The sequence below is a fragment of the Staurois parvus genome, unplaced genomic scaffold (genome assembly GCF_062004578.1).
Source record: "Staurois parvus isolate SC_StPar_1 unplaced genomic scaffold, SC_StPar_1.0 ptg001263l, whole genome shotgun sequence".
In the NCBI taxonomy this organism is placed as follows: domain Eukaryota; kingdom Metazoa; phylum Chordata; class Amphibia; order Anura; family Ranidae; genus Staurois; species Staurois parvus.
This window is the reverse complement of record NW_028319059.1, coordinates 347338-374951: the sequence shown is the minus strand read 5'-3', so window position 1 is coordinate 374951 and position 27614 is coordinate 347338. Positions and strand designations below refer to the sequence as shown.

Below are 27614 nucleotides of genomic sequence, written 5' to 3'. Positions count from 1 at the left end.
AAGCAGTCTATCCCCTGGTTTCCTTCATGTCTGGTGCTGTCTCCTCTTGTATGGTCAGCGGTGGTGTCTGTGGATCTGTGTTCAGACAGGGAAGCTGGAGTCTAACGGAAATACCCTAGTGCAGTTGGGGACTGGTTCTGTTACAGTGATCCTGCCAGAAATCCAGTGCACCACAAACTTATTTTGTTGGCTGGCAATATGGTGCCTCTGCAGTCCACGTAGTTCAAAAGCATCCTCATTCATTGTGTGAATCATCCATGAACATGGCAACAGCAGTCCCCACTATAGGATCACCCACTGGTGAGTTTCACTCAATCAGGGCTTAGTGGTAGACTCTACGACTAAACCCTGATTGGGTGAAATGCATCAATGGAGAAATCCTAGGCGGGGGACTGTCATTGCCATTGTTCATGGATGATTCCTACAATACATGAGGACACTTGATATTAACCTGGAGTGCAGCGTCTTTTTCATTGTTCTGGTTAGTGAGCATGGGAGTTTCAGTTTTCCTCTGGGGAAAGAAAAAGGGACAGGGAAAGGAATAGGACTGCAATATGGTGCCTTTGCACTGCAGGTATATCACAAGCATCCCTATTCATTGCATGAATCATTTATGAACATGGCAAAGGCAGTCCCCACCGTTGTCCAAGTTTTCCCCCATGGTTTGATTGATAGCGGGAGGAAGCTGCTTGGAACAGAGGGGCTTCTTGGTTTGACACCATCTTGCACTGAAGTCCCAAGCAGTTTATCATCCCTGAGTTCTCTACTGCCAAACTATGGTGCCCCACCTATCCTAATTTATTTCCCACCAACTCAATGAAGTTTTTGTCTCCCAAGAGCGTGTTCACACAAAGGGCTCTTGGTACATGTAGCTCTGGGGTTGTGTGCCTATGCCAATAGAAACTGATTCAGGAGAACTTGCTGATCCCTCCTCCTAGCAGATACTCTTGCAAGTATTTTTACAAGCTTTGCAATGTCATAGGGAGTGATAATCCAAACAAAAGAACACATAGAATGCTGGATTCAGATTTTGTTTTTAGGGTCACTGGACACACTAGCTCTGATTCAGCAGCATTCCACAAAATGTGGGCCCCCCCTCAGGAACAAGGAAAGTGTTCAGAGTTGATAATCCACATACATACAGCCTAATGGAAGCACCAGACAAACATCCATGAGTTCAAGGTTTTTAATTAAAAAATTGGCTCATAACGGGAAAAAGTCAACACGTTTTGGAGGCCAATTACACTCCCCTTTCATCAGTGCTTAGGAATTTGGACTGTGCTTAAATGGACTCAGGTAAGCAGATACCAAAGAGATCTGCAATTAACTGCTTGGAACAATTTCAGAAGGGCATGTTGGCATGTTAAGCCAGAGGAGCACAATGGTTGGCTTTTTTCTGCTATGAATCAATTTTATCTTTAAAAACACTGGACTCTTGGATGTTTGTTTGGTACTTTTACAGAACAAGGTAAAAGTAAGACAAAAGATGCTGGGACATTCTCTAGAGGGTGAGAAGGAGGTTTGGGGTAAACGTGGGTTATGCCCATGCAACTCCTTTAAGTTGAGTTTTCTATCATCCGCCACATCCAGAGTCAGCAAGCTTTTTAAAGTGCTTTTGTGGATCTAAAGACTCTTTTTACATAAGTCTCTGCCATGCCATCTGTCTTTCTGAGAACTATTGTAGTGTTTGGAAACAGCACCCCTGTAAAAATGAAAATTGACTGGTTTCTTACCACAACTGGCGTACCGGCAGAGAGGTGTGTTTCATGGCAACCAAAGCTCCGCCCCAGTCCAAGAACCAAATATTGTATTCTTCTTCAAATATCTGGCAACAGTACAAAAAAACATGTAATAATTATAATGATAATAATAATAATAATAATAATAAAACATCTAATATCAAATACACCAAGACGAAGCAGGGGCACACATACAAAATCAGATTTTATTTTAAACTGTAATCTGAAAATAAAAAATAAAATTTTAATGGCAAAAAGAAAAAACTTATTATTTGGATAAAGGTTTTTATAGAAACATAGAAAAGTAGAACAGTAACAGTAGAAATAGGTCCATCAAGTGGACCAAGTGGTTTCACTGACAAACGATGTAAAGGAGGCCTGTCCACTGATCGCCAATGTAAAGAAGACCTATCCACTGAACACCTTTGCTAAGGGTGCCTGTCCACTAACTGCCAATATAAAGAGGTTCTGGCCACCAGTGTAAAAGAGGCTTTGTCCACTGACCATAAATGTAAAAGAGGTCTGCCCATTGACCACGTATGTAGAAGGCCTGTTCTCTGACTACAGGATGTCTTTCCATTGACAATCAATTAAAGAAGTTCCGATTGCCAATGTCAAGGCCTATCCACTGACCACCAGTGTAAGGGTGCTTGTCCACTAACTGCCAATACATAGAGGCTGTGTTGACTGGCCACCAATGTAAAAAGCACCTCACCCAATAACTACCAATATAAAGGAAGTTTATGTAGAAGGCCTGTTCTCTGACTACCAATGTTTAGGACACCTGTCCACTGACCATCAATTAAAGGAGTCCTGATCACCAATGTAAAGAAGACCTGTTCACTGACCACCAGTGTTATGGGTTCCTGTCCAATAACCGTCAATAAAAAAGAAGTTCTGTCCCTTAACCACCACTGTAAAAGAGGCCCTGTTCACTGACCACCAATGCAAAGGAGGTCTGTCTATTTAAAACATATGTAGAAGACCTGTTCTCTGACCACCAACGTTTCGGAGACCTAACCACTGACTATCATTTAAAGGAGTACAGACCTCCAGTGTAAAGAAGGCCTGTCCACCGACCACCAATGTTGAAAGTGTCTGTTCACAAACTGCCAAAATAAAGAAGGTCTGTCCCCTGACCACCACTGTAAAAGAAGCCTTGTCCACTGATCACCTGTCAGGGCTCCAGGTATGACCAGAGGTGTGTGGACTGACACAGGGAAATGCAGGCTTCAAGTATGGTGTAAAAGTAATATAATTTATTTAAGGTACACAATACACAGAGCACACAGTGCAAAACCAAACCTTAAGCTAGTCTCAATATGTGCGGGAACACAAGCGTAGTCAGGCAGGCCGGGTCGATAACTATCCGGCAGGTAGGTACAGGAGGAGCAGGCGGGGAGTAGTCAGATCACGAGCCACGTTCAGCAACTAACGGGCAGGTAGGTACAGGAGGAGCAGGCAGAGAGTAGTCAGGTAAAGAGCCAGTGGTCAGTGCAGGAGACAGTCATCAGGATCAAAGCAGGGTCGGCAACAAAGGGTACTTCACAGAACAGAGGATCAGGCACAGGTAACAAGATACAGGGGCTCATGGGAAACAAACACCAAGGCACTGATCACAGGCCTGGTCCTGCTTAAATACACCTCCTGCAATCAGCTTTAGGTGATGGCCTGATTGCAGGAGTGAGATTCTGGCTGCTGAGAGCACCCGCTGGCCAGCCTTGGTACTGCAGCCCACAAGGCAGGTGAGTCCCACCACCATTGGCAAGTCCATTCCTGACATCACCAATGTAAAGGAGGCCTGTCCATTGAACACTTATGTTATTCTCTGACCACAAATGTATATGAGGCCTGTTCACTGACCATCAATTAAAGAAGTCTTGTCAACTGAGTACAAATAAAAAGAAGTGCTGTCCCATGATCACCAATGTAAAGAAAGATTCCTTGTATGATAACCACCAGAAGGTCTGCCCCATGATTACCAAGGTAAATGGAGCCTTTCCACTTACCAGAGTGATCACCATTGTAAAGGAGGTATTTCCAGTGAACAACTCTATAGTAGGGGCATTTCTTTCAAACAACAATATTAAAGGGTCTTTTATCAGAGATACTCTTGTTTACCATAAACGTAAAGAGGCATACAGTATATTGCAGCAACCTATGCACTGACCATCAGAGCGAAAGTAGGAAGGGTGCACAGGCTGCTAAAGCCATCAATGAAAATACATTTAATGTATACATGTTTGCTCTATAGGTTGCTAATCACCCGTGAATTAGAAGCATATTATTAGGGGTGCAAAATACTGGATGCCACTAAGAGGTCCCCGAAAAGGTTAGTTGCTGAGAAAATGGTCTCCATTAAAGTTGTATGGATTTCAGTAACTTCAAGCTGAATCATACTGTATATTGTTAACATAAAACAACAGTATTCTACTTTCCAATTATTTATAGCAGTTACATTGTTTTGATTGCCCATATTTATTTTATTATTATACAGGATTCATATAGCACCAACAATTTGCGCAGCGCTTTACAAAGTGAAGGTAGACATTACAGTAACAATACAATTTGGTACAGGAGGAAACAGAGGGCCCTATTCATTAGAGCTTACAATCTAGCAATTACCCCCCTCCCCCCCCAAAAAAAAACTAAATTAAAAAAAAAAGAGAATTAGCCAGAGAACTTACATGCTTCCACGTATTGCCACCATCTGATGAGATATACATATTAGTGTCCGTAGAGGAGAGTTCGGGGCCAACGTTACCTAGAAGAGAAACACATTTCCTGAAGAGTATACAGCTGGGTTTATACATTAGAGTTTATAAGTGCTCTCAAAGTCGGAAAGCAATGTACTCTATACTTAATTATCCATCTGTGTAAAATTAAACCAATAGCTCTAAAGAATAGATGCCTTTTGTTAAAAAAAAAATATATTAATGTACTGAACACCGTAGTGCTGGTAATGCCTACTTGGGTTACAGTGATGTAACTTATTTTCATAAAAGGGCACCTAATCCCTAAGAAAAAAGTCAGAGCATTTCTTATCTATACTTGCCTTGGATCAGTGACTCTGAAAATACTGAAGCTGAAACATCAACGACAGGTAGACATATTCTGTAGCAATAGTAGCCTAAGACTGTCCCCATGCTTCTGTATGCAATATCAAATAAAAGAGCCTGACAGTTGAACATCTTCTCATTTATAACATTCAGTTTCAGTACTGGGAGATTGGTACAGAAAATTATGCTCTACCAATGGCCTCTCACACCAAAGATCCTTGTACCCCCAATACTAACCCTCTCTGTGACAGTCCAACTCAGGGGCGGACTGAAAACTCATGGGGCCCCCTGGCAATAGGGGATTGTGGGGCCTCTGTGTCCTTGCCCAAACTCAAAAAAGCCTATGAAAAAGGTACCAGGGGCATCTCATGGGGCCCCCTACTGACCCCGGGCCCTCGGGCAGTGCCCAAGTTTCCAAATGGTCAGTCCACCCCTGGTCCAACTTAAACCTCTGTGTTACCCTAAAGTGCCATGTAAGACTAGGTGGTTGATTTACAAAAATTGGAGAGTGCACAATCTTTCTGAAGCTCTGCATAGAAATGAATCAGATTCAAGTTTTTGGTTTTTTGTCAAAGCTTATTTGAACAAGCTGAAGTTAGAAGTTGATTGGATACCATGCAGAGCTGCACCAGATTTTGGAATCTCCAGTTTTAGTAGATCTCCTACTAAGACTAAGACTTACTTTCTTTGTAACCCTAACACCAACCCACCATGTTACCATAGCTTGGTCTTTAAAACTAACACTAACCCTTCTTGTAACCCTAACTCTTTCCCTACCTGTAAGCCTAACACTTCCCCTTCCCTCCCTGTATCCCTAACAATACCTATCTCTGGAACAATCACACTTACTCCCCCTATTACCCTAACTTGCCTTATATGACTCAACGCCTTGTAGCCTTGTAGCCTAACACGTACCATCTTTGTAACCCTAACACTGACTCTCCCTGTTACAATAATTAGCTTTTTAACACCAACGCTAAACCTTACCAGGGGCAGACTGACCATTTGGAAACTCGGGCACTGCCCGAGGGCCCGAGGTCAGTAGGGGGTCCCATGAGATGCCCCTGGTACCTTTTTCATAGGCTTTTTTGAGTTTGGGCAAGGACACAGGGGCCCCATGATCCCCTATTGCCCGGGGGCCCCATGAGTTGTCAGTCCGCCCCTGAACCTTACCCTTCTTGTAACCCTAATTTTATCCCTACCGGTAAAATGAACACTACCCCCTCCCCATATCCATAACACAAACCCTCTCTGGAACAGTCAAGCGTACCCTCCCTGTTAACCTAAGTTTTTTCAGGAAAAAAAAAAAACAGGAGAAAACATTTTTTTTCTCGTGGCTTAAAAATGTTAAGAAATTTTACATCTCTACCCCAAATCTAGCATTAACCCCAGCAATACTCCCCCCCCCAAAGTAAACTTAAAGTGCAACTAAAATTTCTCAATCAACATCAACTATTTTTAATCCTTAAGCTGCTACTATTAGTAAATAGTTAGAAATGCGTATTATATTTACTTGTTTTAAACTTTTTTTTTTACATTTATTCAGTTACTTCTTGGTTTCTCTAACACAACAAACACTTTACTCCTGCGCTAGGAAAGGACTCAGTAGACCCAATAGGAATGTTCTGGAATTTTCTGGAATATGCACTGCTTGCTGCCCTCAACAGACAGGGGTGGTTCGAATACACTGGATACAAATGGAGAAACAGAAAAAGGGCGCACCGACCTAGTGCATTATCGTTTAAAATAATTTATTAAAGAAAAAAATAGGTATCATACTCACAATGGACATAATAACACAGGCATGTCAAACTGAACAAGATGTATCATCCAAACAACATCTGAGTCCATACGATGGAACCCTGGATGACCAACTGGCTAACGCGTTTCGAGGACAAAACCTCTTCCTCAGAGCCCTAGAAACGCGTTAGCCAGTTGGTCATCCAGGGTTCCATCGTATGGACTCAGATGTTGTTTGGATCATACGTCTTGTTCAGTTTGACATGCCTGTGTTATTATGTCCATTGTGAGTATGATACCTATTTTTTTCTTTAATAAATTATTTTAAACGATAATGCACTAGGTCGGTGCGCCCTTTTTCTGTTTCTCCATTTGTATCCACTTCTTGGTTTCTGGCCTAGGCAAATTATGTCATACATCCCATGAGTCTTCAGGAGAGGAGGCCTGCATGCCTGAGCTAAGAGCGGATGGATACCAGGAAGTGAATGCTACATAAATCATCTGCCCTTATTCAAGATGGCCATGGTTAGAAAAGATTTTCAATGGGATTTCTCCACAAAATAAAGCATGGAGACATGGATGGACGGGGGAGTTTGCTTTGAATATTAAAAATTAATTAAATAGTGTTTTCAGTTTGTGGTGCTCAGATGAAGTGCAGTTCCCTAGTTAGAATCTGCACCAAAGGGCAGACTTCCAGCATCATCAGATCAAGCGGCGGGTACTGTCTCACGCTCAATAAAAAGAAACAAAAACAGGTCATTTAAACAATATCAAGGACAAAGCTGATGCAAAGACGCCATTATTCCAGACAACAATCATCTGTGATGTTACAGTACCGTAGTCCAACTGCTGGATGATACATTCTGTAGGGTTGCTACAGGATACTGCCCTTTTCACAATGCTCTTTGCCTTATTAAATAAACTTGAAAGTCTGACAGTAACAGAAAGAAATCTTTCAAATCTTAGCGGCGTTCTGATCTGCTAACTGGATAAAATGTCACACACGCTTGTATGTCCTACAGGACTTGATGTATGTCTAATAAATCAATTGCACACTACAACAAAGACATGACTGACTGCTGTTGTTGAGCAACAACAAATGAACAAAACAATGATTTTTCATGTTGATCTCCACGTCCTTCATAAAACCGCGCTGTCATTCAGCAGCTTCTACGTTTTACAGAGTTACAAAATACAAACCACTGTAATCGAAATTCTGTCAAAACCAAAGCTTGCACGCCAACCGGTTTAAATGTTTCTAAACGTGCCCTTTATTGCCAGAAAAGTTTCCTCTGTGTGCCTCTCTGAAATAAGTTTCACTAGTTACTGGTTCGGTGTTAGCAATGGACCGAACACCCCCCCCCCCCTCCTGCTTGGTTTGCGATCGAACACTTGAACCTAACGAAAGTTCGATTGCGAACTTCAAACAGGGACAATTCACATAGATACCGCACAACTACTAAAATACGGCATGAGTTATATTATGAAGTCGTGGTATTTTAGAAGTGAAACATTCTTTAATATTGGGCCCCCTGCTGACAGTTGAATGTAGAAAGAATTGCCGTCATTGCCCGGCAATTAAAAAATTGCCCTCTCCCCATCCATGCCAAGCCCTTTGGGTCTGGTATGGATTTTTTTTCTTCTAAAAAATGGCGTGGGGATCCCCCCAAAATCCATACAAGACCCTTATCCGAGCATGCAGCTCGGCAGGTCAGAAAAGGGGGGGACGAGCAAGTGCCCCCTCCCTCCTGAACCATACTAGGCCACATTCCCTCAACACGTGGGAGTGCCTTGGGGCCCCTCAAAGCACCTTGTCCCCATGTTGATGGGGACAAGGGCCTCTTCCCCACAACTGTGGCCGGTGGTTGTGGGGGTCTGCGGGTGGGGGGCTTATCGGAATCTGGAAGCCCCCTTTAACAAGGGGGCCCCCAAATCCCACCCCCCCATGTGAATGAGTATGGGGTACAAGTGACCGCGAGATCTGCCAGAATAGTTTTGGAGTTTTCTGAAAAGAGCAAGTTAAATGTAAGCACAGTTTTTAGTTTTTGTTTTTTTAAGTTTTGCTACGGGAATGAGAACATGTAACATATAAAAAGTAGGCGGTATCCAAATTTGGGTGCAAAAGTGTAAATACACTTTAGTTGTATGATTTAATATGTAAATTTTTTATGTTTTGCAGGGTCCTACATGACAGCTGACCAGCTTTGGAGCAAAAAATCTATACCAGAAAGTCAGGTTCCGGGAACTGCTTTCATTCTAGAATCTCCATATGTGCTTCTCCTTCTATCCTCTACTGTTTTACCTTTGTAACTCCTCCCTTCTCAAAAAAATGTCAAAGCAGTGCGCAACGGTTGTTGTTTTGCTTATCAGTAAGTTAGTATTAGTTTTTAGTATTAGTATTTTATACATCAGACCGATAATTAACACAATAGGTAAAATATTTAAGTAAATACACTATATGCTGTAAGTGGACAGCCCTCCACCTGATTAAGTTGAGGTGTTTCCAATGTAGGGTACTGGTCAGGGGCGGACTGACAAATCATGGGGCCCCCGGGCAATAGGGGATCATGGGGCCCCTGTGTCCTTGCCCAAACTCAAAAAAGCCTATGAAAAAGGTACCAGGAGCATTTCATGGGACCCCCTACTGACCCCGGGCCCTCAGGCAGTGCCCGAGTTTCCAAATGGTCAGTCCGCCCCTGGTACTGGTAATGTTCCAGCACACAAAGCCATTTTGGGCAATTATAGCAACAGTTCTAGGAAGGTCTTTCCTGTTCCATCATGACTGTGCCTCTATGCACAAAGCCAGATCCATAAAGACATCATTTGACCAGTTTGGTGTGGAGGAATTTGAGTGGCTTCTGCAGAAATCTGGCCTCAACCCTACTGAACACCTTTTGGAATGAACTAAAAGGCCAGTTATGAGCTTGATCTTCTCATCCAACATGAAAATGTACACAAAGCCAGATTCATAAAGAAATGGTGTGGAGGAATTGGAGTGGCCTTTAAGCCCTAACTTCAACCCTACCAGGGGCGGACTGACAACTCATGGGGCCCCCGGGCAATAGGGGATCATGGGGCCCCTGTGTCCTTGCCCAAACTCAAAAAAGCCTATGAAAATGGTACCAGGGGCATCTCATGGGGCCCCCTACTGACCCCAGGCCCTCGGGCAGTGCCTGAGTTTCCAAATGGTCAGTCTGCCCCCGAACCCTACTGAACACCTTTGGGATGAACGGAAAGTCTGATTACAAAACCAGATGTATAAAGATATTATTTGATCAGTTTGGTGTGGAGGACCTAGAGTGACTGTCACGGAGCCTCGACCTCAACCCTACTTAACAAGCGTATTTACTACTAGGCAAACAAGGCATTTGCCTAGAGCGGCATTTTTAGGGGGACAGCACTGCCCCATGGAAGAAGGAACATATACATCATGGGGATCAGGTGGGGTCTGAGAGAGGCTGTGGGCTGCTTGATGGTGCATGCAGAGCCCAACTGTCGTTCCCGGGGATGGCCAGAGCTGTGAGGGTGAATGTCTTCCTCTCTGTCGCTGTAGGGGGGGGGGGGGTGGGGCAGGGGTGTTGTTGGTCAGTGTCAAGCTCTCTCTCTGCCCAGGAGGACATCTGATTTTTGTGTTGCCTAGGGCAGCACAAAACCTAAATACACCACTGGCCCTGACCTCAACTCTACTGAATGCATTTGGGATGAATTAGAACAATGAGCCAGGTCTTCTTGTTCTGTTTTGATGAATGGCCACAAATTCCCATAAACACCCTTCAAAATCTTATGGAATCCCCAGAAGAGTGAAGGCTGCTTTAGACCCAAAGGGGGGGGGGGACTTCATATTAATGGTTATGAAATGGGGAGTCCAACAAGCTCATATAGGTGTGATGGTCACTTGGTCAGATTTTCATAAACGTTTATCTACAGAGTGTTCTTCTGTATCAAAATAGTTACCTGCTGCAACAATAAGCCAGGGAGCAGTGACCTTGCTGGATATACTGCCAGAGTTATACGGGTTCTCAGACATCTGCAGGTTAAAATGCAGAGAGCAGAATGGCTGTAAAGACAAAGCAGGGAAAGCAGGTGAACCTACTGATAAGCCAAAAAAGGTTCAGTAAAGAAAATTATTTTCATATACAGTATATATTTATATATATATATACACCGAACAGGCATAACATTCTGACCACTGGCGGGTAACGTGAATAACATTAATTATGTTGTTAAAATGCTATCTAAAAGTTGGTGGGATATATTAGGCAGCATGTGAACATGTTGTCCCTGAAGTTGATGTGTTGAAAGCAGAAAAATAGGCAAGTGTAAAGATTTGGGCGACTTTGACAAGGTCCAAATTGTAATAGCTAGATGACTAGGTCAGAGCATCTCGAAAACTGCAGCTCTTGTAGGATGTTCTTGGTCTGCAGTGATCAGGACCGACCAAAAGTAGCCCAAGGAAAGAAAAGAGGTAAATCAGAGGCATGGTTATGGGCAACCAAGCTCATTAATGCACATGGGGAGCGAAGGCTGGCCTACATAGTCCAATCCAACAGAAGAGCTACTGTAGCTCAAATTGATGAAAAAATGAATGCGGGTTCAGATAGAAAGGTATCAGAACACACAAAGCACTGCAGTTTGTTGTGTATGGGGCTACGTAGCCACAGACTGGTCAGAGTGCCCATGCTAACCAGTGGCATTGCCTACAATGGGCACGTGAGCATCAGAACTGGACCATGGAGCAATGGAAGACGATGGCCTGGTCTGATGAATTCATGAATGGTTTGAGGAACACACCAATAAGTTTGAAGTGTTGACTTGGCCTCCAAATTCTCCAGATCTCAATCCAATTGAGCATCTGTGGGATATGCTGGTAAAAAAACCAGTCCAATCCATGGAGGTCCCACCTCACAACTGACAGGACTTGAAGGGTCCTGCTACTAACTGCTTGGTGCCAGATACCACTGCATACCTTCAAAGTGGAGTCCATGCCACAACAGGTTATGGTTGGTGGTCATAATGCCATGGCTCCCCAGTGTGTACATATACAGTGCCTTGAAAAAGTATTCATACCACTTTTCCAAATTTCATCCTTTTACAACCAAAAACGTAAATGAATTGTATTTGGGTTTTATAAGATAGACCAACACAAAGTGGGACATAATTGTGAAGTGGAAAGAAAATGAGAAATGGTTTTCAAAATGTTTTACAAATAAATCTGTGAAAAGTGTGGCGGCATTTGTATTCAGTCCCCCGGAGTCAATACTTTGTAGGACCCCCTTTTCGCTGCAATTCCAGCTGCAAGTCTTTTTGGGGATGTCTCTCCCAGCTTTGCACATTTAGAGAGGGACATTTCTGCCCATTCTTGCAGAATCTCTGAAGCTCTGTCAGATTGGATGAACAGCATCTGAGAACAGCAATTTTCAATTCTTGCCACAGATTCTCCATTGGATTTCGGTCTGGACTGTGACTGGGCCATTCTAACACATGAATATGCTTTGATCTAAACCATTCCATTGTAGTTCTGGCTGGATGTTTCGGGTCGTTGTCCTGCTGGAAGGGGAACCTCCACCCTGGTCTCAAGTCTTTTGCAGACTCTTAACAGGTTTTCTTCTAAGATTGCAGTGTATTTGGCTCCATCCATCTTCCCATCAACTCTGACCAGCTTCCCTGTCCCTGTTGAAGACAATTATCCCCACAACATGATGCTGCCACCACCATGTTTCACGGTGGGGATGGTGTGTTCAGGGTGATGTGCAGTGTTCATTTTCTGCCACACATAGCGCTTTGCTTTTAGGCCAAAAAGTTTAATTTTGGTCTCATCTGACCAGAGCCCCTTCTTCCACATGTTTGCTGTGCCCCCCACATGACTTCTCGCAAACTACAAATGGGACGTCTTATGGTTTTCTTTCAACAATGGCTTTCTTCTTGCCACTCTTCCATAAAGGCCAGATTGGTGGAGTGCACGACTATTTAGTTGTCCTGAGGATAGATTCTCCCACCTGAGCTGTGGATCTCTGCAGCTCCTCCAGAGTTACCATGGGTCCCTTGGCTGCTTCTCTGATGAATGCTCTCCATGCCCGGCCTGTCAGTTTAGGTGGAAGGCCATGTCTTGGTAGGTTTGCAGTTGTGCCATACTCCTTCCATTTTCAGATGATGCATTGAACAGTGCTCCTTGAGATGTTCAAAGCTTCGGATATTTTGCCCTGTATGGTGTGTTCCTTGGCTTTCATAATGCTGTTTGTTCAATAATGTTCTCTAACAAACCCCTGAGGGCTTCACAGAACAGATGTATTTATACTGAGATTACATGACACACAGGTGGCTTCTGAAGGCAATTTGTTCCACTAGAACTTAGTTAGGGGTATCAGAGTAAAGGGGACTGAATACAAATGCATGTCACACTTGTCAGATATTTATTTGTAAAAAATGTTGAAAACCATAATATCACACATAAATACATAAAATCCCAATAAAAAACATTTACATTTTTGGTTGTAAGATGTGGAAAAATTTCAAGGGGTATGAGTACTTTTTCAAGGCGCTGTGTATATCTACGTATATATATATACACACAGTTGTGTTCAAAATAATAGCAGTGTGTTGAAAAAAGTGAATAAAGCTCAAAATCCTTCTAATAGCTTTTACTTCCATCCACACAAATGCATTGGGAACATTACACATTCTATTCCAAATCACAACATGAAGAAAAATATATCAAATTTGTGTTGTTCCTCTAAAAAAATTGAAGAAAAGTGAATATTAGACTGTTCAAAAAAATCGCAGTGTTTGTATTCTTCTTTACAAACTCAAACTTTCACTATATAAAGTGAAAAATGTTTGAAGATTTTGCTTTCCTTTGAATGACTTCATGAATATTTGGTTGTAGTCGCACTGTTTCTGAGAACTGCTGTACATCTGTGTTGCATGGAGTCACCCAACTTCTGGCCCCTGTGAACAGGTATTCCAGCCCAGGATGATTGGACGACATTCCACAGTTCTTCTCTATTTCTTGGTTTTGCCTCAGAAACGGCATTTTTGATGTCACCCCACAAGTTTTCTATTGGATTAAGATCCGGGGATTGGGCTGGCCACTCCATAATGTCAATCTTGTTGGTCTGGAACCAAGATGTTGCACGTTTACTGGTGTGTTTGGGGTGGTTGTCTTGTTGGAACACCCATTTCAAGGGCATTTCCTCTTCAGCATAAGGCAGCATGACCTCTTCAAGTATTCTGATGTATTCAAACTGATCCATGATCCCTGGTATGCGATAAATAGGCCCAACACCGTAGTATGAGAAACATCCCCATATCATGATGCTTGCACCACCATGCTTCACTGTCTTCACAGTGCACTGTGGATTGAATTCAGTGTTTGAGGGTCGTCTGACAAACTGTCTCCGGCCACTAGACCCAAAAAGAACAATCTTACTTTCATCCGTCCACAAAATGTTGCGCCATTTCTCTTTAGGCCAGTCAATGTGCTCTTTGGCAAATTGTAACCTCTTCAGCACACGTCTTTTTTTCAACAGTGGGACTTTGCGGGGACTTCTTGCAGATAGCTTGGCTTCACATAGGCGTCTTCTAATTGTAACAGTCCTCACAGGGAACTTTACACCTTCTTTCATCTTCCTGGAGCTGATTGTTGGCTGAGTCCTTGCCATTTTGGCTATTCTTCTATCCATTCGAATGGTAGTTTTTCACTTTCTTCCACGTCTTTCAGGTTTTGGTTGCCATTTTAAAGCATTTGCGATCATTTAAGCTGAGCAGCCTATCATTTTCTGCACTTCTTTATATGTTTTCCCCTCTCCAATCAACTTTTTAATCAAGGTACGCTGTTCTTCTGAACAATATCTGGAACGACCCATTTTCCTCAGAATTTCAGAGAGAAATGCACTGTAACCAGCATGTCCAACATTTGCTGCCTTCCTTCCTTAAATAAGGGCAATAATTGCCACCTGTTTTTCAAAGAATGAATGACCTCACTAATAGAACTCCACACTGCTATTATTTTGAACATGCCCCTTTCAATGAGTGATTCAATGACACAGAATCAGCAGCATGCATGTCATGACTGTTGGGTCTGTTGGATTTCTATTACTCTACTACACCTGCTAGGAAATTATTTGCCATGTAGAAATATCATTTCTACCAAAAACAGTGATTGATCCGGTTAGTGATGTCTGACTGCTATTATTTTGAACACAACTGTATATACACACACACACAGTTTTGCATGAATTGGGCATAAAATGTGCTCTGAACGTCATCTAAGTCACAACAATAGAAGAACACAGTCTGCTGAACATAATACTACACAAACATTAAATGTTGCCATGGTTTAATTGCACATAACATGTAAACATTCACAGTGCAGGGAGGAAAAAGTATGTGAACCTTTGGACTTAATAACTGGTTGACCCTCCTTTGGCAGCAATAACCTCAACCAAACGTTTCCTGTAGTTGCAGATCAGACCTGCACAAAGATCTGGAGTCATTTTGGACCACTCCTCTTCACAAAACTGTTTCAGTGTAGCAATATTCTTGGGATGTCTGGTGTGAATCGCTCTCTTAAGGTTATGCCACGGCATTTCAATCGGGTTGAGGTCAGGACTCTGACTGGGCCACTCCAGAAGGTGTATTCTGTGCTGTTGCAGCCATTGTTTTGTTGAATTACTTGTATGCTTTGGGTCATTGTCCTGTTGCATCACCCATCCTCTGCGGAGTCTTGATAAACTCTGGAATTCATTTTCGCATCAATGACAACAATCCGTCCAGGCCCTGAGGCAGCAAAGCAGCCCCAAACCATGATGCTCCCTCCGCCATGTTTTACAGTGGGGATGTGGTTTTGATGTTGGTGTGCTGTGCCTTTTTTTCTCCACACTTAGTGTTGTGTGTTCTTCCCAAACAACTCAATCTTGGTGTCATCTGTCCACAGTATATTTTGCCAGTAGTGCTGTGGAATATCCAGGTGCTCTTTTGCAAACTTCAAACGTGCTGCAATATTCTTTTTGGACAGCAATGGCTTCCTCCGTGGTGTCCTCCCATGTACTCCATTCTTGTTTAATGTTTTCCTTATTGTAGATGTGTCAACAAAAATGTTAGCATGTGCCAGAGATTTCTGTAGGTCTTTAGCTGACACTCTGGGATTCTTCTTTACCTCATGCAGCATTCTGCGCTGTGCTCTTGCAGTCATTTTTACAGGACGACCACGCCTAGGGAGAGTAGCAACAGTGCTAAACTTTCTCCATTTGTAGACAGTCTGTCTTACCATGGACACATGAACATCAAGGCTTTTGAAGATACTTTTGTAACCCTTTCCAGCTTCATGCAAGTCAACAATTCTTGATCGTAGGTCTTCTGAGAGCTCTTTTCTGCGAGGCATGGTTCACATCAGACAGTGTTTCTTGAAACCAGTAAACCCAAAACAGGTGTGTGTTTTTTAAGGGCAGGACAGCTGTCAGCAACACATCCAATATCATCACACTGATTGGAGTCAAGGTTGGCTCACTCCTGTCTCCAATTAGCTCTGGGAGAAGTCATTAAGCTAGGGCCTCACATACTTTTTCCTCCCTGAACTGTGAATGTTTACATGTTATGTGCAATTAAACCATGGCAACATCTAATGTTTGTGTAGTATTATGTTCAGCAGACTGTGTTCTTCTATTGTTGTGACTTAGATGACGTTCAGAGCACATTTTATGCCCAATTCATGCAAAACTCCACGTAATCCCAAGGGGTTCACATACTTTTTCTTGCAATTGTATATATATATATATATATATATATATATATATATATATATATATATTTATATACACCCACATATATACATACAAACAGTATATATATATATTATTTTAGAACTATATTGTATATAACTGACCAGTAGACAATTGATGGGATTCCCCTTCATATCCAAGTCCGGAGCCTGAATAAGGCGCCAGTCCCGCCCTTTGTTATAAGTGATATAGGTCTTCACACGCTCATCAACTTTCTTGTTGGCCAGGAGTACACCTTTTATCCCAGCTACCTAGGAAAAATGAATGGAAGCATTTTAGAGAACTGTGGAACATTTTCTACTATTTTACAATCGGATTTATTAAACACACAATAGCTGCAGCCACATTCAACTGATTTAAGAACATGAACACCACGGGGTCTGTACCTAAATGGCCAAAATCAATTGTTTGCTATTTTGTTCTTCACTTTTTTTCCTTACTTTTTTTTTTTTTCTTTCAGCATTTCTTTACTTCGACGTTACAGCTTTTTATTTCTAACAATGACTATATAAATTTACAAAAAATGTAGGCGAACCTCAGCACACACAAAAGAAAAGTATTTATTTTAGAGCATATAGAGCAATTTAATTTCAATAGTATTTCTGAAAATCAATCTTTTATTTGTACAGAAGATGAAGTTTTAAACACTATAAGCTTCAAAGACCCCTTGGTGAGCAAAACTGAAAACCATTATATTGTAAAGTGTATGTCGGGCACATTTTGGTGGAAAAGGATTAAAACTCCTGATGGGTGCTTTATTGCTATCTGGGGCTTTGTTCGAGAGATTTACTCTCATATCCTGTCCAGATATCAAAAATCTCATGAGACAGGAAATAGGGGGAAACCTGCACCAGGAGCACAGACAGAAATAAATACCTGACGGGGTTCTAGTCTTCCCCTACTCTGCTAAAGAAAAGCATTCTCTTTTCCTTCTGTGTAGCAGTTGGCATGGTCCTCTCACTTCCTGTATGGGAAACTGAGGTTCTAATGTTTGCCCACGCCCTTCAAAATTTAAATAAAAGGTTTTGACTGGACAATTTCAATTTCTCCCTTGGTAAAAGGCAATCCTGGCAATGGAAGTGATCTCCTCCCCATTGAAATTAAATTTCCAAAAAAAAGCTAATTGCTGTTAAAAACGGGAATTTAATTTTTCTAATTCAGCTAAATTGGTGAATTGCTTAGGAAAAAAAACCTTGCTTTTTTCCTTAATTTACAGGGTTTGTTTGGGTGTGCATTTATTTATAGTATTTAATTTATTTTAATTTTGTATTCTTTGTATTTGTATGTGTTTCTTATGTGTGGTATTTATTGTCACATTAATGTAAGCATATTTAATTCTTATTTATTTACTGTGGCCTAAATTGTTTTTATGTTTATTTATCTGAGATATATATATATATATATATATATATATATATATATATATCTATATATATACTGTGAGTGCATATACTGTATATATAAATATATATATATTTTTATTTATTTTTTTTTAATACTATTTTTTTCTTTCTTTATGTTAAATAAAAATAAAATGCTGAGGTTTATTAGGGGGCCATTTTTTCACAAGTACAGCTCCATGAGTTGAAAAAAGCTTATATAACCATCATGAGCCATAAAGACCATTCCACCTCCAAAAAAACTCTAAACTCCCTTCATATCCTTTTTCATTTATTTGCTGTTGTGTTTATTTTTAAATTTATTTTACTACAGCTCCATGAGTTGAAAGACCCTCCTAGAACCCTTGGAAATTATACACCCCAAGAAAAATCCACATTCCCTTTATATCCTTCATATTTATTTATTAATTAATTAATTTATTTATTTTTCTGTTTTTTTTTCTTTTGCCAACAAAAAATAAAATGATGAGGTTTACTGGGGGCCATTTTTGCACAAGAAAAGCTCCATGAGTTAAAAGAAGCTTCGGGAGCAATGTAAAACCATTGCAATACAAAAAAAATCTCTCCCTTCCATTCTTAATTTTTTTAAATTATTTTACTAATTTTTTTTACTATCTGTTTTTTTTTTTCCTTTCATTAAAAAAAAATAAAATGATGAAATAAAAATAAAAAATAGAATTAGAAGGTTTATTAGGGGCCATTTTTGGCACAAGAACAGCTCCACGAGTTGAAAGGAACTTCTGTGACCCTTGGGAGCATTATAAAGACCACAGAACTCTGAAAAAAAAATCCAAGCTTCCTTAATATCATTTTTTAAATTTCCCAAAATTGGGAATATTTATATTTTAGCTAGAATTTCAAGGGAAATTCTTCATCTGAGCCTCAGTAACTGGTTCTCTCTTTCACCTGTTAGTTGGGACAGTCAAGCAAAACCAATCAATCCACAGCTTAATCACTTAGAAAATTTCCTTTATAATGTCACAAAATTTAAATAGCGATAGCATGACCTTCAGCCAATACCTCATAAAGGTCGATGACAATATTTCCCTCCAGGCCCCGGCTGCTCTTGACATTCTCTAGTGCAAGGGTAAAGTAGACGCCTCTTGTATCTGAGATGTACAGGTTGTAAGTGTCATTTTGGTTCCACTCTTGAACGGCAGCAAACACCTGTTTCTCGTCGGTGCTGATGATGTGCATGTCCTGTGGATAAACCATAACCAAGAGTTATTTGTATGTTTGGAACATTACGAGTTACCAAAGGTGGTCAACTGACCTTTCAGAGAGGAAGACGTGGCTATGCTCCAGTTCAGAAAACAAATGTTTTATGTTGACACTCTGCAGCATTACTTGAGACTTACCCTCTACACCACCGCCATACTACCCTCTACACTACCGCCATACTACCCTCTACACCACCGCCATACTACCCTCTACACTACCGCCATACTACCCTCTACACCACCGCCATACTACCCTCTACACCACCGCCAAATTACCCTCTACACTACCGCCATATTACCCTCTATACCACCGCCATACTACCCTCTACACCACCGCCATACTACCCTCTACACCACCGCCATACTACCCTCTACACCACCGCCATATTACCCTCTACACCACCGCCATACTACCCTCTACACCACCGCCATACTACCCTCTACACCACCGCCATATTACCCTCTACACCACCGTCGTATTACCCTCTACACCTCCGCCATATTACCCTCTACACCACCGCCATATTACCCTCTACACCACCGCCATATTACCCTCTACACCACTGCCATACTACCCTCTACACCACCGCCATACTACCCTCTACACCACCGCCAAATTACCCTCTACACCACCGCCATATTACCCTCTACACCACCACCATACTACCCTCTACACCACCGCCATACTACCCACTACACCACCGCCAAATCACCCTCTACACCACCGCCATATTACCCTCTACACCACCGCCATATTACCCTCTACACCACCGCCATATTACCCTCTACACCTCCGCCATATTACCCTCTACACCACCGCCATATTACCCCCTTCGCCATATTACCCTCTACACCACCGCCATATTACCCTCTACACCTCCGCCAAATTACCCCCTACACCACCGCCATATTACCCTCTACACCACCGCCATATTACCCTCTACACCACCGCCATATTACCCTCTACATCACTGCCATACTACCCTCTACACCACCGCCAAATTACCCTCTACACCACCGCCATATTACCCTCTTCCCCACGACATATTACCCTCTACACCACCGCCATACTACCCTCTACACCACCCCTATATTACTCTCTACACCACCGCCATACTACCCTCTACACCACCGCCATATTACCCTCTTCCCCACGACATATTACCCTCTACACCACTGCCATATTACCCTCTACACCACCCCTATATTACCCTCTACACCACTGCCATATTACCCTCTACACCACCGCTATATTACCCTCTACACCACTGCCATATTACCCTCTACACCACCGCTATATTACCCTCTACACCACCACCATATTACCCTCTACACCACCGCCATATTACCCTCTATACCACCGCCATACTACCCTCTACACCACCGCCATACTACCCTCTACACCACCGCCATACTACCCTCTACACCACCGCCATATTACCCTCTACACCACCGCCATACTACCCTCTACACCACCGCCATACTACCCTCTACACCACCGCCATATTACCCTCTACACCACCGTCGTATTACCCTCTACACCTCCGCCATATTACCCTCTACACCACCGCCATATTACCCTCTACACCACCGCCATATTACCCTCTACACCACTGCCATACTACCCTCTACACCACCGCCATACTACCCTCTACACCACCGCCAAATTACCCTCTACACCACCGCCATATTACCCTCTACACCACCACCATACTACCCTCTACACCACCGCCATACTACCCACTACACCACCGCCAAATCACCCTCTACACCACCGCCATATTACCCTCTACACCACCGCCATATTACCCTCTACACCACCGCCATATTACCCTCTACACCTCCGCCATATTACCCTCTACACCACCGCCATATTACCCCCTTCGCCATATTACCCTCTACACCACCGCCATATTACCCTCTACACCTCCGCCAAATTACCCCCTACACCACCGCCATATTACCCTCTACACCACCGCCATATTACCCTCTACACCACCGCCATATTACCCTCTACATCACTGCCATACTACCCTCTACACCACCGCCAAATTACCCTCTACACCACCGCCATATTACCCTCTTCCCCACGACATATTACCCTCTACACCACCGCCATACTACCCTCTACACCACCCCTATATTACTCTCTACACCACCGCCATACTACCCTCTACACCACCGCCATATTACCCTCTTCCCCACGACATATTACCCTCTACACCACTGCCATATTACCCTCTACACCACCCCTATATTACCCTCTACACCACTGCCATATTACCCTCTACACCACCGCTATATTACCCTCTACACCACTGCCATATTACCCTTGACACTACTGCTATATTATCCTCTACACCACTGCCACATTACCCTCTACACCACCACCATATTACCCTCTACACCACCGCCACATTACCCTCTACACCACCGCCATATTACCCTCTACACCACCCCCATACTACCCTCTACACCACTGCCATTTCCATACTTAGCTGCAATTGTTGGTGGTTTTTACACAATGGGATTGAGTTCATAAAACTGGAGAAGAGGAAATAATAAAATGGGAGGAGTTGTTCATACCAACCAAGAAGGTTTCCCCTTTTGCTATAGGGAAAGTTATGAAAAATTAGGATTGGTTGATCTAAACCAGAGGTTCCCATGCTGGGGTGCACACTGGGACTTTTAGGGGTGCAGGGGGAAAAAATGAATAATGCAGTGATTTTACTCTGCCAATGTCAGCAAATTCAACAGCGGAGAGAGCTGATTCTGGGGGAGGAGAAAGCAGGGAGGCAATGTAGGCTTTTTTCTCTCCTCCTCCTATCCTAGCACCTAGGACTCAATTGGATCAGCAGAGAGGACTAGAGACCATGAGTGCCAGCAGCTCAGCACACTCAGCAATCAGAAGGCCAGTGTCTGGCTTGGGGCTCAGATGAATCTTTACGATCACTTGGCAGGGGAGTGGGGAGAAGGACAGCTTGCAGGTTGGTGGCAAGAACCGTTGAGCCAAGGCACAGGGATCAGAGTTTACAGACAACAGCCAGGTAGCCAATAGCAGCTTTTTCATTCATTCACTCATTCATGCAATCTACTTTCAATTCAGAGAGGAAAAGGTGAAGGTGGTTTTCTCATGAAGAGTGGGGAGGTTGTATTTGCACTCTGAAAATGACCTACTCCTGACCCTTGAACTCTATACGTTACATACTCTTGGCCCCTACACTCTGTGCATTAAATACTCCTGTCTCCTGTGCTCTCTATATTACATACTCCTGACCCCTGCATTCTCTGCACTACATACTCCTGACCCCTACACTCTGTACATTACATATTCCTGACCCTTACACTCTTTACATTGCATATTCCTGATGCCTACACTCTGTACCTTACATGGTTCTGAACTGTACACTCTGTACATTGCATATCCCTGACCCCTGCACTCTGTACATTATATACTCCTAACCCATACACTCTGTACATTAAATACTCCTGACCCTTACACTCTGTACATTGCATATTCCTGACCCCTACACTCTGTACATTACATACTCCTGACCCCTACACTCTGTACATTACATACTCCTGACTCATCCACTATGTACATTAAATACTCCTGACCCTTACACTCTGTACATTGCATATTCCTGACCCCTACACTCTGTACATTACATACTCCTGACCCCTACACTCTCTACATTACATACTCCTGACCCTTACACTCTGTACATTGCATATCCCTGACCCCTGCACTCAGTACGTTATATACTTCTGACCCCAGTGTTCTTTACATTACTGTACATATTCCTGACCCCTGCATTCTTTTCATTACATACTCCTGATCCTGGCGCTCTGTGCATTGCACACTCCTGACCCTTACAATATGTACATTGCTTACGCCTGATCCCTGTACTGTGTACATTACATACTCCTGATCCCTGGACTTTGTGCATTACATACGTCTGACCCATACAATCACAACATTACATACTCCTGTACATTGCATACTCCTGAGCCCTACACACTGTGCATTACTTATTCTTGACCCCTGCACTCTGCACATTACATACACCTGACCCCTGCACTCTAAGTGTTAGACACTCCTAACCCAGAGCTGAATAGGCTTAGGTTTTTTTTTTTAACCATGCCCTTTTAAGCCACTTTCATTGCTATTGCAATATGGTCAAGGCATTCTATATGCGCTGCTTCTGTTTCATTTACATTAATTATTGCTTACTGTTTTATATGAATAGTTAAATAAAAAAATGAACAAATAAATACATGCAACTAAATTTACAAACAAACAAACCAATACATAAATACAACTTAACTAAATACATACAATTATTTTCATCTACATTAATTACTGCACACTGTTTTATAGTTAATTATTATTTATTTATTACAGATATTTATATAGTGCCATCAATTCACGCAGTGCATTAAAAATAAATATATATATATATGTGTGTGTGTGTGGGTGTATGTGTATATATATAAATATATCTATATCTATCTATATATATTACATTATAGTTAAATAAATATATGAATAAACAAACAAATACATACAAAACAAATAAAATAAATAAATAAAAATATTTTTCATTTACAGTAATTATGACAAAACTAGCTCACTCAAAATACAATAGTAACAAATGTCAGCATTTATTCCACAATGTATGCTAAACTTATCTTGAATACAGAATTTTGCATCCTAAAAAAATATGCCTGAAACCAACATAACTACACACTTAAAACTGCTGTACTGCATTTTTACGAGGAAATAAAGAACAGAAAGGGCCAGTGGCTGTTTCTAGAACCATCTTAATAAGACAGAATATTTTATTTTGTGATTTTATTTGTTTTCCTATTATCTGTACTTGCAGATTTGGTAACATCCAGCCTTATTTGCTCTGTTAAGGAGAAGGAAAGGGGAGGGGCCAATGAAGAAAAGACGTGTTCCGGTGATACTCCGCAGTGTTTCAGCTTTGGTGCTATAGGAAACAGCACACTGACATTATTGTTACAGCATGAAAAAAAAACATGCACATTCTATGAGAGCGATATATAACAAGATGTCTGATTTCTTACAGAGGTCTTGATTGAAAAGAACGGCCAGCGATCATTAGAGCAGCATTAGCTGGAGATCATTCAGAATTCATTGCAGGTGCACTTGACCTGAACTGAACCTGCTTCTGCTGCTTTTGCATTCACGTAAACTTGCATGGGGAGAGAAGAAGAAAAGTGCATTGACAGTGACTCTTAAAGGGTAACTCCACTTTTGCGGGAAAAAAAATATTTCATATATATATATATATATTGTTGGGCCAGCCCTCCAAATCATTGGATTCAGGTGTTCCAATCCCCTCCACGGCCACAGGTGTATACAATCAAGCCCCTAGGCATGCAGACTGCTTCTACAAACATTGGTGAAAGAATGGGTCGCTCTCAGGAGCTCAGTGAATTCAAGCGTGGTACTGTGATAGGTTGCCACCTGTGCATACATGCAATATCCTTGGTACTAAATATTCCACGCTCAACTGTTTGTGGTATTATAACAAAGTGGAAGCAACTGGGAACAACAGCAACTCAGCCACCAAGTGGTAGACCACGTAAAATTACGAGTCAGCGCATGATGCAGAGTCAATAGCTAAAAATCTCCTAACTTGGTGCTGCCTTTAGATTAGCAGAACAACAGTGCTTAGCAGGGGCGGACTGACCATTTGGGCTCTCGGGCATTGCCCGAGGGCTCGGGGTCAGTAGGGGGCCCCATGAGATGCCCCTGGTACCTTTCATAGGCTTTTTTGGGTGTGGTTTGAGTGTGGGCGAGAACACAGGGGCCCATGATTCCCTATTGCCGGGGGGCCCCATGTGTTGTCAGTCCGCCACTGGTGCATAGAGAGCTTCATGGAATGGGTTTCCATGGCCGAGCAGCTGCATCCAAGCTTTACATCACCAAGTGTAATGCAAAGCGTCGGATGCCGTGGTGTAAAGCACGCTGCCACTGGACTCTAGAGCAGTGGAGACGTTCTCTGGAGTGACCAATCACACTTCTCTGTCTGGCAATCCGATGGGCATGTCTGGGTTTGGTGGTTGCCAGGAGAATGGTACTTGCTTGACTGCATTCTGCCAAGTGTAAAGTTTGGTGGAGGGGGATTATGGTGTGGGGTTGTTTTTCAGGGGTTGGGCTTGGCCACCTAGTTCCAGTGAAGGGAACTCTTAAGGTGACAGCATACCAAGACATTTTGGATAATTTCATGCTCCCAACTTTGTGGGAAGAGTTTGGGGATGGTCCCTTCCTGTTCCAACATTACTGCACACCAGTGCACAAAGCAAGGTCCATAAAGACATGGATGAGCCAGTTTGGGGTGGAGGAACTTGACTGGCCTGCATAGAGTCCTGACCTCTACCCCATAGAACAACTTTGGGATGAATTAGAGTGGAAACTGTGAGCCAGGCCTCCTCCCCCGACATCAGTGCCTGACCTCAGAAATGTTCTTCTGGAAGAATGGTCCAACCTTCCCATAGACACCCTCCTAAACCTTGTGGACGGCCTTCCCAGAAGAGTTGAAGCTGTTATAGCTGCAAAGGGCGGAGCCAACTCAATATTGAACCCTACGGACTAAGGCTGGGATGCCATTAAAGCTCATGTGCGTGTAAAGGCAGGAGGCCAAATACTTTGGCAATATAGTGTATATATATATCGTATAAAATTGCAACACAAGTGATATTCTAATTGAATGTTATTAAAAACTACCTTTTTTTTCAATCTGCAATGCTGTAATTTTCCGTAAAATCCAATGCAATATAGCAAACTGGAGATGGTGTACAGAACACCCCCAGAAATGTAATTTCCTGCTTGTGTGATTGGATCACTGATTTTCCCAGAGGTCTGCACTAAAATAAAAGTCAGATTTTGAGCACCCCCTGTAATAAAAAATTAATTTTTGGTGAGATTTTCCCTAAGGGAAATCACATCTGTAAGGATGCGGACCCTACCAAAAAGTTTGTTAAAATCCTTGCAATGCACATAGATCACCCAGAAGGGAATGTCATTTTTCTCAACAAAAGTGAAGTTACTCTTTAAAGCTGACGTTTAATCTGATTATATTTTGTCACTTCTGGTTCCTCCCAGCCCCCTCATCAACATGTAATGACACGCTGTTATTATTACATACTTTATTTTATTTGATGAGGTCACTAGCTATCTGTTCTGCTCTATGCAATGGAGGCAGATCATGACTGGTAGTGGTGGGGGGCTAGCAGGGTGATGTGCATGTCTTCCTGAACTACAGCAGCAGGACTTAGTAAAAGCCCACAGCCCTGATTTAAATAGTGGGCTGGCTCTGGGGAGGAGTTATGCACATTGGTGGTCAGTGGAAACTTGGAATAAGAATGCCCCCTTTACACTGGTGATCAGTAAAGAGAATACTCCCTACATTGGGGCACAGTGGGAAGAATGTGCCTTACATTGGGGGTCGGTGGGAAGAATGCCCCTTACATTGGGGGACAGTGGGAAGAATGTGCCTTACATTGGGGGTCGGTGGGAAGAATGCCCCTTACATTGGGGTACAGTGGGAAGAATACTCCTTTACATTAGGGGATAGTGGGAAGAATACTCCTTACATTGGGGGACAGTGAGAAGAATACTCCTTACATTGGGGGACAGTGAGAAGAATACTTCTTACATTGGGGGACAGTGGGAAGAATGCGCCTTATATTGGGGGACAGTGGAAAGAATGTCGTTTACATTGGGGGACAATGGGAAGAATGTCCTTTACATTGGGGGACAGTGGGAAGAATACTCCTTACATTGGGGGACAGTGGGAAGAATGAGCTTTACATTGAGGGGACAATGGGAAGAATACAACTTACATTGGGGGACAGTGGGAAGAATACTCCTTACATTGGGGGACAGCAGGAAGAATACTCCTTACATTGGGGGGCAGTGGGAAGAATGAGCCCTACATTGAGGGGCCAGTGGGAAGAATACTCCTAACATTGGGGGCCAGTGGGAAGAATGTACTTTACATTGGGGGGGCAGTAGAAAGAATACTCCTTACACTGGGGAACAGAGGGAACAATGTCCTGAACATAGAGCAGCGGGACTCAGTAAAAGCCCACAGCCCTGATTTAAATAGTGGGCTGGCTCTGGGGAGGAGTTATGCACATTGGTGGTCAGTGGAAACTTGGAAGAAGAATGCCCCCTTTACACTGGTGATCAGTAAAGAGAATGCTCCCTACATTGAGGCAGAGTGGGAAGAATGTGCCTTACATTGGAAGTCAGTGGGAAGAATGCCCCTTACATTGGGGGACAGTGGGAAGAATGTCCTTTACGTTGGAGGACGGTGGGAAAAAATGTCCTTTACATTGGCGGGACAGTCGGAAGAATGTGCCTTATATTGGGTGACAGTGGGAATAATACTCCTTTAAATTGGGGGACAGTGGCAAGAATACTCCTTTACATTGGGGGACAGTGGGAAGAATACTCCTTACAATGGGGGACAGTGGGAAGAATACTCCTTTACATTGGGGGACAGTGGCAAGAATACTCCTTTACATTGGGGGACAGTGGTGAGAATATTCCTTACATTGGGGGACCACACTCAACACAGCCTTATCATCACAGCTGATAGCAGGACAGCCATTCCACCTGCCGAACTACAGCTGTGTCACCACC

At 42.7% G+C, this 27614-nt stretch overlaps 1 protein-coding gene across 1 annotated transcript in view; it reads right to left on the bottom strand.

Moving 5' to 3' along the window:
- The window catches only part of SORCS3 (sortilin related VPS10 domain containing receptor 3), a 539459-nt gene that overhangs the window by 204531 nt on the left and 307314 nt on the right, over positions 1 to 27614 (bottom strand). The window contains exons 7-11 of the mRNA XM_089660701.1: positions 18735 to 18914; positions 16419 to 16565; positions 10493 to 10595; positions 4427 to 4503; positions 1734 to 1825 (exon numbers count right to left, since the gene is read on the bottom strand). Of these exons, the coding sequence (XP_089516827.1) occupies positions 1734 to 1825; positions 4427 to 4503; positions 10493 to 10595; positions 16419 to 16565; positions 18735 to 18914 (599 nt within the window). The remainder of the gene's footprint in view (positions 1 to 1733; positions 1826 to 4426; positions 4504 to 10492; positions 10596 to 16418; positions 16566 to 18734; positions 18915 to 27614) is intronic.